The following is a 12,682-nucleotide window of genomic DNA, read 5'->3' as shown; positions in this document are numbered from 1 at the left end:
GGCCTTGGACACCAGCACGGCCTTGTCGCAGGTCTGCACGGAGCTGTGGCTGCCGGTGGAGGCGTGCCGCCTGGCTGCCGCAGACTCCATGGCAAGGCTCACGGCCTTGGCACTGTCTAGGCTGTCGGTGGAGTTGTAGAGGGCACGGCCCAGCCCGTCCTGCGCCCACAGCAGGCCCCCCCGCGGATGCCGCCCCTCGTGGTACGCGTCCTGCGTCGACTCTGTGCTGCTCTGTGCTGTCACCGAGATCAGCGGCTTGGAGGCGGTGCGGGGCGGGACGGGGGGCGGGGTCTTCTTATAACCGGGCGTGTACGTCACAGCTGGAACAGAAGCCGGGAGAGTGAGACTGATGAGGAGGGAGGCTGTAGGGAATATCCACTGCTGTTCAGACCGTACGTTAGTATGCTAATCAAGGCATCTGAATAGATGAAGTCCCCCAGTCATTTAGCAGACAATCTTATCCAGAGCGATTTACACAGGTTCAAATTTTACATATTACCCGTTTATAATGCTGGATATTTACTGAGGCCATTTTGGGTTAAGTATTTTGCCCAAGGGTACAATGGCAGTGCCCCAGTGGGGAATCGAACCGGCAACCTTTTGGGTACAAGCCCTACTTGTTACCACTGCCCTACACTGCCACCTAGTGACGAGATACAGAGTATTTATTTCCTTATCAGAGTTATCTTATAGCTGGCATTTTACTCATAATATCCATTTCAGCAGGACTTTACTGCCCCAACACAAGCCAGCAGCTCAGCCATCCGGGACAGTAGCCAGCAGGATAATCTCACAGGTCTGCTGTTGGAACCACCACACCACTCTGCTCCTCCATAATGTATGACTTCACTTACAGTGATTATGTAAAACCATGTACAAGTGCACTCGAGGGGGAAACTGCAAACAGCATCTGAGCCCTGTGAGCACAGCTCCCTCTGCGGCCGTGAGGTTGAGGAGGAGGAGGAAGCCTCTGCTCGTCTAATAAACCTGTGGTTTTCAGGGCCTCTCCTTCTGAGCAGAGGGGATTACAGGAAGGAACCCTCCTTTTGAAGTGCAAATGAGAAAACGATCTTAATCCACTGAGAGGGACTGGATTTCAGCATGAGGAGTTCAGCCTGATGTGTGACATCATCCATAATCACATGCTTCAGAGGAAGACAGGTTTGTGAGTAATCTACAACAAGAAAGATGAACCATCGGACATTGGCTGCTAGTGTCATTCATCCTGCAGTGTAAAGTGACCAGATTTTGCTTAAACTATGATATGTTACAGTACATACAGAAATATTGGTTTTGCAGTGAGACACACAGTCATCTTATCCATACCATATGTACGGATACACTGTATGTGTGATTTAGGTTTAGATTTTTTTGATTAGCTGTAGCTGTATCTGACTATTGTCTACAGCAACCCAGGCACCTTCCAGTCCAGTATTCTTACTGCTAACTCTTTCTTGACATTACCTCCACATTACAAGAGGTGCAGTGGTTTGGTGACAGCCACACAAAAAGCACGGCATCCAGGCTGAGTCCTGGGCCCTGGGTGCCAAACCCTCTGACAGGAGACGGGATGGGATGCCCGCTGTTCTGGAATAAACGGGCTGCCAGGGACTGGGCGGGGCGGGTCGGCCGGGACTGCATCTGACCACCTGCACCCGTCATGGTGAGACAAGCTGAAAGCCGCAGGATTGATGTCCACAGCTGGGAAACGTCGGGATGAGAAAATGCAGCCAAAAAGCAAAGAAAGACAAACTACGGGCCAGAGGAGAGCAGTCGTCCCGCCCCCATCTCCAGGCCTGCAGAACACGCCTTCCCAGCCCTCCCACAGCGCACGCTGGAGTCCACGCTAACGCAAGCCAACATGCTGCTCAGCTGTGGCAGGAGGTCTCGCACATGTGGCCATGTCCCGCCTCCTACCCGAGTTACATATTTGGATCGATTTGATTGGTTGGTTTGTCTTCCCCATGATGTCCGAAACTCAATGGAAGGGCCCAATGCTTATTTTCAACATGTCAAAGTAAAGCAGGGCTGGGTTTCAAGATGGTGCATTGTTTTAGTTTTCACACGTGGCTCTCAGTGAAGAGCAGCTCCATTACAGGGCTGCCGGGACACAAAGTAATGAAGTGCACAAAAGCACAGATATTTCCATCACACATTAGTGCAACTGTGGGAATTACAGGTGGGATGTCTGTGTTTCAAAATGTACGATGCAGCTTCATCACTCTCTACTTACTCTCTCATTCCAGATGTTGTGTGTGGAATTTTTGCCTGTTTTTCATTGAAACTTGTTTTGCTGTGTATCACCCAGCAAGTCAGTAAGGCTGCAGGTTTGAGAAAACTCACCAATGGTTATATGAGGTTTCCTGAAAACAAGTTTCCAACAGCTATTTTAGGAAAATGGAATGAATCAGTAGAGACAGAAAGAGCAGGCGAGAGAGAAAGAAGGGGAGAAAGAGCAGGTGAGAGCGAGAAAGGGAGAAAGAGCAGGTGAGAGAGGGAGAGGGAGAGAGAAAGAGAGAGACAGAGACAGAATGAGCACGGGAGAGACACACAGACAGAGAGAAAGAGACACAGAGACAGAGAGAGAGAAAGAGACACATTAATTGAAAGAGCAGGTGAGAGAGAGGGAACGAGAGAGAGAGAGAGAGACAGAGAGAGCCCATGACTCAGCACTGTGACTAAAACAGAATTCATCACAAACAGGCTGCAGGGAAAGCTGTGGGCCCTGTTCACATCTTTTGTCTTGTGGGTTTGTGATGGCTGCTCATTCATTCATTCATGTGTGAGGCCCAGCACACAACCAAGCACAAACTCTCAATAAAACTATTCATTTCCCCCTTTTCAAGACAGAGCACTGAACCCCACTTTCAGCAGCACTGAACCCCACTTTCAGCAGCACTGAACCCCACTTTCAGCAGCACTGAGTGATGAGAGAAGCAAGCCAGTCCTCAGGGTCTGCACACAGGAGATGGGGTGCAGTCTGTCGCTGGGGTGTCAGGGCTGGGGAAGAGTGGGGCCCTGGGACACCCCTCTCTGAGTCCCTGCATACAGGCATGGATCCCATCTGAGTGGGGCCGCGCAGTGTATGAACACTTCCTGAGTGCTACAATCATGAGGAGAGAGACCCTAATGATCAGAGGGTCACGCATGAGGAGTCATAAGTGTTATTATTGATCAGTCTATGAAATATTATTCAGCCAGAAATATTATTCAGTGTCAGAGGCAGCAGCAGGAACAGAGGTAAACTGAAAGCAGGCTTTCTCTGAGAGGAATATTTGTCAGTTGAAAAGTATATTGTAACATTCTATAACATAACCACACGATTACGTATATGTATACAATGTGACAAACACTTTCTCAGCATTTATATGTGTGTACACACACACATCCATCCACCGGTGCAGTGTTCCTGGTGTTAACATGATCATTTGTTTTCACTCTGAAAACAACACCAACGTTGTTTCAGATGGATCACTGGACCAAAGAGCTGTTTTCTCAACATGTCAAACATCAGACATCAGAACAACAGAATGAAACGTATTAGATTAAAAGAATCAATATTTGCTTAAATGAGCCCTACACAGATGAGGGCAAACAGATTTTCCCCAGGGTTACAGGGGCACAGCCCTCTGATTCACTTTACTTCCTTCTCTGTGGCACATAGAGGGGGCATCACTGATTCTTTTCTGTTTGTGTTTTAATGTATTCTAATAATTTAAGTGATTTATGGGTTTTTCCCCTACATCCCTCAGCTTCAATATATAAATAATCATAAAAACATTTTCCCCATTATGGTGTATGGGTTCATCATGGTCACATCCTGCAGGCCTGGCCACAAAGCAGCAGCTCCAACAGCCACAGCAAACACTCTGTCCGATACAGAACCCAGCACCTAGGACACATCTCACACACACACCGTCCGATACAGAACCCAGCACCGAGGACACACCTCACACACACACCGTCCGATACAGAACCCAGCACCTAGAACATCCCTCACACACACACCGTCCGATACAGAACCCAGCACCGAGGACACGCCTCACATACACACCGTCCGATACAGAACCCAGCACCGAGGACACGCCTCACATACACACCGTCCGATACAGAACCCAGCACCTAGGACACGCCTCACATACACACCGTCCGATACAGAACCCAGCACCTAGAACACCCCTCACATACACACCGTCCGATACAGAACCCAGCACTTAGGACACATCTCACACACACACCGTCCGATACAGAACCCAGCACCGAGGACACGCCTCACACACACACCGTCCGATACAGAACCCAGCACCGAGGACACGCCTCACACACACACCGTCCGATACAGAACCCAGCACCGAGGACACACCTCACACACACACCGTCCGATACAGAACCCAGCACCGAGGACACGCCTCACATACACACCGTCCAATACAGAACCCAGCACCTAGAACATCCCTCACACACACACCGTCCGATACAGAACCCAGCACTGAGGACACGCCTCACACACACACCGTCCGATACAGAACCCAGCACCGAGGACACACCTCACACACACACCGTCCGATACAGAACCCAGCACCGAGGACACGCCTCACATACACACCGTCCAATACAGAACCCAGCACCTAGAACATCCCTCACACACACACCGTCCGATACAGAACCCAGCACCGAGGACACGCCTCACATACACACCGTCCGATACAGAACCCAGCACCTAGGACACCCCTCACATACACACTGTCCGATACAGAACCCAGCACCTAGGACACATCTCACACACACACCGTCCGATACAGAACCCAGCACCGAGGACACACCTCACACACACACCGTCCGATACAGAACCCAGCACTTAGGACACATCTCACACACACACCGTCCGATACAGAACCCAGCACTTAGGACACATCTCACACACACACCGTCCGATACAGAACCCAGCACCGAGGACACGCCTCACATACACACCGTCCGATACAGAACCCAGCACCGAGGACACGCCTCACACACACACCGTCCGATACAGAACCCAGCACCGAGGACACGCCTCACATACACACCGTCCAATACAGAACCCAGCACCTAGAACATCCCTCACACACACCGTCCGATACAGAACCCAGCACCGAGGACACGCCTCACATACGCATTGTCCGATACAGAACCCAGCACCGAGGACACCCCTCACATACACACCGTCCGATACAGAACCCAGCACCGAGGACACGCCTCACATACACACTGGGGGGCGATGTCAGTAGAACAGACTCATGGTACCTACTAACAAGCAGTTAACACTTGATAAAGTCTTGCCATCTTGTAATGGCAGTTTTGTTCAATGGTTTGTTTATGCCTTTGGTAATGCCTGGTTATGTTTCTTTTGCTCATTAATCATATTTGTGCAATATGCTGATATTTACTAGAACTGACCAGGCATTGTTCAATATGCAGCTCAAAACGATGAATGTTAAAGGTTCCTCCTCCATGTATAGATATCAATTATAACCCTATTTGTCAATTGTATGGCAATGCAGTGAGCTGAGACATTCTAGTCTTCAGGGACTGGCAGTTATAGTATAATTTCTCTAATTTCATTCATCTCCATGTGAAACAATGTCTCAGTTTACATGCCCTTAGGAACATGTAACTGACCTCTACAGCCTGGTATGGGTAGCATTCATCACAGCGGGAGAGAGGAGGATAAAGCCTCTCTCTTGCGTTACAGTGTGCGTTCCCGCTAAGGCTAAACGCTTTTACTGTAAACGCTGTTGCACCAGTCACCCCTGTTTACTAATCACTTCCCCCTTCAGTTCTACATCGCAGCAGCAGATTGCTTTATCTGTCACGCCTCGCCAGAGAGAATTGGGTTTTCCGCATGGCCAGAGCTGCGGCTCAGGATGTTAGCATCTCTATCGTAACAGCACAATGAGATAGAGGTGATTACGGCAAGCTCAGTTCTGTAAATAACACTGGTGTCAGTGGCAGTGAATCGGTCCCCCAGGGCTGGGAGAGGGACTGCTCAAAGACCCTGAAATCTGGGGCCGACCCATTCACGATCAGGTAATAAGGAGAGAGAGCGGCATACACTGTAATGCGAATGCCCTTAAAAGACGCTTATTTCTGTTTCATAAGACCATTCTCCACAATGAAATAACAGAATACTGATTGTGAGGCAAAACACAGGCCTGTAGCTAACGTCTTGTTTTCCCTTTAGGGAGCACCAGGAGGGCTTCTATAGGAAGATAAAGACCAGGTATGGCATTTGATTGCATGTATCAAACATTAATGAATCAGCCCAATACTGACCACTTAGCTGCACTGTCTAGAAAACAACTTTTCTTTGGGTTCATTGTTAAATTCCCATTTGTTTAGGACTGATTTCCTTAGCGCTCCCAGACTCAGGGTGACCTCACAGCTTACATCACAGATGAGGCATCATCCCTTTACTCAGCTGGATATTTTACTGACGCATTCCAGCTTTCGTATCTTTCTCAAGGGTCCGATTCCATTTCTATCCATTGCTCCACAGGGCCTCACAAGTATTGTTCATTCAGAAATTTGCAAATTCCAAAGCAATGCATCTGCAAAGAGAACCGCAAGGAAAACTTCTGCTTCAGAGGACAGTGCAGGAGCCATCACTAAGGGCTTGTTTTCCTTACAATCCCAGCTGTCAATCTTTCCTACAGGCTGAATTTGGCTCTGTAACATCTGATTAAGGACACAATGCAGGCTGTTAGGGAGAGACGCTGTGTGCTGAACAGCTGTATGAAGCACTCTGAGTGCAGGAGCTGCATGTCCTTGTCTATGCTCAGGCAATGTGCTTTTATCACAGCACGTCTCCCCGTGAGAGAGCTGGGAAATCTTTAGCCTGAGGTCAGGGGAAATGAACACTCTGACCATCTAAAAGCTGTGATGCTTCTGTGTTTTTCACAAACTGTCTCTCACATATTCTGCTGGTCTCCATTCTTTCACTGATGTGTCCTTCTGTTCGTAAATCTCAGAACGAGAAACATCTTACGTAAAAAATCTCACAAACATCTTACAAAATGCCTCATTCATGCTTCCCAAGCACATCCCTGGAAAATATCTCACATTTTCCAATACAGTTATAGTTCCAGTCCACCGCAGTTAACAAAGCACACAGTCACCACTGCACTCTTCCTCTTGCACTGAAATGATCATGTTTTCCTGGGTTCAATTTTCAGCATGAGTGATCTGTATCCTCCATGAATTTAGATGTGTCAGGGTTTGTGGTCAAGGGCAGACTGGTCCACCTTTCCTTGGTGCATCCAGCTATGGATATTAGCTGAGTGCAAGTCTATTACTTCAGTGGATAAGAAAACCACTGAGATCATCATTAAGCCTGTTATTGGTGATTTTAATGTCGCAATAAAAGGCAGGAAGCTCCTCCAACCAAATGCTTGTGTATGCTGTCAGGCCGGGGAGGAATGCTGTTGTAATATTTTACAGCTACCATTTGCTTTATTTAATCACTTTTCAGTGAGACATACTTGCTTCATACCTTTCTGAATTATTTAACAGTTGTACAGTACTTGAAGTAAATATAAATTATACAAAACTATAAAACCCCACAGATATGCAAAATAATATAATGACTGTAAATGCAACTAGTATGGAAGAAATGCAGAAATTTAAATTCACTGCAGCAGTGTGATGTCACGCTCTCGGGTTTGATGTCACATTGGCACGCCAGCGAGGGTGATGGGAAGCTGGCTTACCTGGAGGCTGCTGCTGAGTCCGGTCTGCGCCACAGGCAGCGGGAAGGCGGAACTGGATTCCTGGAAAGAGTGGGCAAGGCTCGTTAGCACAGACAGGCCTCCGATGGCAGCCCCAGCAGTCCCAGACTCACACACCTCCCCAAATTCAGACTGAATTGGATCGCGGAACAGAAATGCGAATAGCCTCAGATGACACAAACATTTTTGGCTCCAATTGACCATGACATTTTTTTCCCCAACAGACAAACTGACACGCACAAAAAACAATGAAGGCAGAACTGCTTCTCCGTTTGGATGTTCAGCAGCCTCACAGCCTAACTGTCTCCTCTATCTCTCTGGCCTCCGTAACGTCCACATAATGTTGCTACAACATCACAAAGCCATTATGGGGAGAACAAAATGACCTGAAGTGGTACCGCTACGCTCTGTGGTGTGGCCTGACAGAGTCTGAATATGGCAGAATGCAAGTCACAGCAGAGCAAAAAACATACATTTGAACACAGACAGACAGCAGGCCTCCAACAGCAACCCTCCACATGGCAAAGACAGATAACAGCTGGCATAAATACCACTGTGTATATGCTGGGTAAAGCCCATCCTCCCCGGGGCCTGAGGTGTGACACATTCCATGCTCTGACTGAAAAAGCTACAAGCGAACAAACAGGGAACCAGGCAGGAAGAGGCGGAGTTTCTGAAGCAACGAGGCTGAGTGTGAAACAGGCAAACGCTAAAAACACAAACAGCACTAAATGAACAAACACAACTCAAGGACGAGCAAAAGGATGAAAGAAGACACAGCACAGATGCAGGTGAGGATGAGGTTCCTTTCTGAAAGAACAATTATAACTAGAGAGACTGATAGTCAATCAGAGTCAATCAGTACTGTATTTCAGCAAGTCTAAGTTGCTAATGATTGTGCAGGACTTATTTCTTCAAGCACTTTGCCTTTGTCATTATGTAATGAGGTGAAGAAACCTCCCCCCAATCTATTCATCCATCCACTCAAATCCACCAACCCCTCCATTATATTGCATTATTCTGGGCCATATGCCTCTACATACATGCAGAATTCATGTCTCTCCCTCAGAATGGAAGTGCTGTTCCAAACCACAGGGACAAATCAGCCGGCCACAAGGAAGCTGTTCTGCCTTGTAGGCAGTATACTGTAAGCGTACAGTCGTTTGAGTCAAAGGTTTTTGCTCTATCAGTAAGAATATTCAGGTGCCCATCATCTGAGAAGTGCTGTTTATCATCTTTTTGTGCCATTCGTCCTCCGCGTTGGACACAGAATTGCATTTTGGAGGAAAAAGGAAGTAAACAGGTATTAGTCATGTACTACATGCAGGCTTATTTCAGGCAATTTTCCAGAAGGCACTATTTTGATTTTTTTGTTTCACTTCTCCAGTGTTAAGATATTCTTTAGCTGTTTCGAGCATGCCAGGCAAGCTGGGTCGTCTTTGTCCGGATTTGTCTCTCTGACTTTTCCTTCCAAGTCACCGTGTTGCCAAGGCAACCATTCTAAGTGACAGCTCTGGCCCATTAACCTTTCTCAGAGCACACCGCAGGGACCCCACCAAGGCACGCCTGCCTGGCCTCTGAACGGCACCTCCGCGCTCACAGGCCTCTCTGTAAGTCAGACAGAAAAGCTGAGCAGGTCCCTGGGACAGGGGCGTCTCAGTGAGGAGCGTCTGAGGGACTCTGCACTGTTGACTACGTGATTCTTCAGTGGGATCCGCAGGGGAGGGGGTGCTGAGTACAGCAGCAGCTTTGCACACTGCCAATGTGTCTCTGAATTCAGTGATTTATAACATCAACTTTAACACAGAACAATATCTCACATGCAGTTACACAAAGGTGCCAAGCATACAGATAAAGATGGCACGAATAATTCAGATAAAAAATGTTTTCAACTCATATCATTCTCTCTCTCTCACTTAGAAGTGGAGATTATCAAACAGACATTTAGAGAATTGCAGTTGCTATTTATTTATTAATATATTTTAATTCTCAAACATTGGCACTGGTATGTGTCTATAAATTAATTCCATTTCTATTGATAGGATACTTTCACATTTATATATTTTATTTTGTAAATGTAGGGAATTTATCTAATGAAAAACACTCAACTAAGGAGTCTGTAAGTGCCGGGAGGTGAAGGACTGATGGAGAATTTCATCCTGGAGTAGTAGAGGAATAAGGAGTACAGAAATGCACAAATCATTTGGTGGCTATGAATCAGAATACCTTACCTGCACATTTAACAAATCAAAGATCTGGCTGAGGGTGTAATTGTTTTGGAGGAATGAAGACACTGATTGTGCTGTGAGTCAGTTGTCCCATCTTTTATCTGTTAAACTAATTTAATCCATCACAATCCAATCTAAAAAGGATTGTTAGATGCCAGTGTTCACATGGTTTACAACATGGAATTACTGAAGAACATTTATGCTATTCCAGAAAGTATTACAAAATCAAAAATGAAATAACTTCAAAGTTTTACTTAAGGTGCTACTTAATTATGATTAACTTCTGTTCAACAAATAATTGTAATTCCATAAATCCATAACTCTATTACGACTGTCGATTCATTGAAATAAATTGAGACAACTGATAGAAACATGGAAATCATATCAATCATTTTACAATACTGATTACTTGCAGGTTTAATTTATATTGATCTATTTATATTGATTATATAATCTGTAATACATTTAAATTAGAAACACCTCAGAATTTAGTGGATTGGTTGTGAGAAAGGATGGGAATTTGGGGAATTGGGCTAGTGAGGAATTAGAAATGAATGCAGCTGATTTGAATCTGATTTGAAAAATGATCAGAAGATGGAGCTGGACTGACCAAACTGAAGAACAGAGGGAGGAGAATTTGTGGAACTGACCCCAACTCTGGTTTTAGACACGGAACTCCTGCATGGCTGAAATTGGCATGAATGAAGTCTTAAAACTTCAACCTTTATGTGATTCTACATCATTAATATTTATTACATTACATAATACATCATTACAGGCTGTTCATAAAAGCCAGCCTGTAATTAGCATGGCTAGCTGACTAGATAACTAGCTCTGACAGGTAGCTAGCATTCTGAAATAATCCCAGATTCCTAATGTGATGTTGGACTTGTCGGTTGACACCATCGTTTGCTGTGATCGTAAATAATTCTTTAGTTGCTTATGAGCTCATCACTTACAAATATCCTGTTTGCTTAAATAGCAGAAATTTACAATTCTGAAAATGTTATATGTTTTCTATATGTTGATAGAAAAAGAGAAGAGAGCAAACGACTATGGTATTTCCAAGTACGCAGAAATTCTGAATTAAAAGGGCAAAAATGACATATTCAGGGAGTTTCAGATCTGCTGATGTATCCCATGATGCTATGTGGGAGTCAGACAGTCTTTCCCACTGAAACAGGATGCCCTGCACAGCCTGTTTCTGAAACAGCTTTTCGGAGAATATGATCATGCCATTTTTCCCACTTATCTACTCTGTGCCTCTCCACTATCTGCACTGCATTACACATGTAACTGCAACCCTTTCATATTTATGCAAACCGGTCTAATTAGTTATGGATGTGGAGCTCAGCTACTGCGTAAAATGCACTAATAGGTTCCAGAACTGGGTAAAAAAGGCTGTCTGGACTGTTTGTGGGCAATGAAAGGAGTGATGAGAAGAACTAAAAGAGTTATTGGTATCAGTCACTCAACCAACAGGGTGGTATGGATGAGAACATTAGTTACTGTCTAACATGAACATAGCAGACACAGGCGCACACACATGCTGACAGCCAAACACACCTTCACTCTTCACAACATGCTATGGGTGCCTCTATCCTCTGCAAATACTTTATTAACTCAGGGAAACAAATTGCTTTTCCTCTGAACTACACTACCGGATGTGTAATTAATAACTCTAGACTGAAACGTAGGTGGTGTGGTCTCACATGATGCATTCTGGGAATGTACCACACAGCTGTCGTGCCTTTTAGGAAGATGAGAGAGCTAATCTTATCTAGCCTGGACCCACAGTTATGGACACTGGGAGCTGTGTCCAAGCTCAGATGGGGTTTATTCTCAGTGATGTAGCATGCAAAACCTGACTAACTGTGCAAATGTGACCCCGGAACAGGACAGCAGTCCCGTACAGGGCCCTCACCTCACCTGGGCATTGAGGCCACAGCCTTGTGGTACCGAACCATAAGGCGTTAACTATGCTATGAATGTAAAGGGCCAGCCTCAGTGTATACAGCAACTGGCCTGGGGCTTCTGACACCTGACACTGTCTCAGACTCCACTAAGTGCTTCACACGACTCAGCACATTTATCTCCTGCGAAGGCCATTATGGAAGCTCTCCAAACCCGGGAGCCTCAGACAGGACAAGCAGAAGGGCGGACGTTCCCAGCTCAAACCCTCCCAAAGCCTCTCTTCCGCAAATACGGCTAATTTGTCTGCTGCACATTTAACAGTGGCAGGGTTGCGTGTTCTACAAAAATTAATGAAACTTATCTTGACATTTACAGTACCACAGCAATTCAAACTGCTGGTTAATTATGTATTTCCGAATGAGGATGTAGAACCAGCATTCGCGCTTCATGCCGATCGCCCTGCTCCACTGCGCCTCATTCTCACGCACCAGCAGTCGTTTGACACACTAAAACACTGACAGGACGAGTCACTCAGCACAACAGACATGACGGGAGGGGGGGTCGGGGGCGTAACGATGCTCTGTCTGAGATGGGCGTGGCCCTGCAGACGAGGGCGGGGCTTAAGGACAGGGACTCAAAGGCGGGAAACGTCACTGCAGCGAAACGGATGGCTCAGCTATTTTGAACAAACAGAGAAAAGAGGAATGGCACCAATCAAAGACATCCACATCAAAAAACCCGGCTGTGAAATATACTTACTTCAGGTCCCATGTTATG

General features: G+C 46.2%; 1 protein-coding gene across 1 annotated transcript in view; it reads right to left on the bottom strand.

Annotated features, from left to right (window-relative positions):
• Nucleotides 1-12,682, bottom strand: part of LOC118792050 (disks large-associated protein 2-like) — a 60,190-nt gene that overhangs the window by 9,445 nt on the left and 38,063 nt on the right. Inside the window, exons 5-6 of the mRNA XM_036549746.1 lie at nucleotides 7,746-7,805; nucleotides 1-320 (exon numbers count right to left, since the gene is read on the bottom strand). The exon at nucleotides 1-320 is cut by the window's left edge and continues 42 nt beyond it. Coding sequence (XP_036405639.1) covers nucleotides 1-320; nucleotides 7,746-7,805 — 380 coding nt within the window. The remainder of the gene's footprint in view (nucleotides 321-7,745; nucleotides 7,806-12,682) is intronic.

This window comes from Megalops cyprinoides, chromosome 17 (genome assembly GCF_013368585.1).
Source record: "Megalops cyprinoides isolate fMegCyp1 chromosome 17, fMegCyp1.pri, whole genome shotgun sequence".
Lineage (NCBI taxonomy): Eukaryota > Metazoa > Chordata > Actinopteri > Elopiformes > Megalopidae > Megalops > Megalops cyprinoides.
The sequence above is the reverse complement of the archived record's forward strand: the minus strand, read 5'-3'. Positions and strand labels throughout refer to the sequence as shown.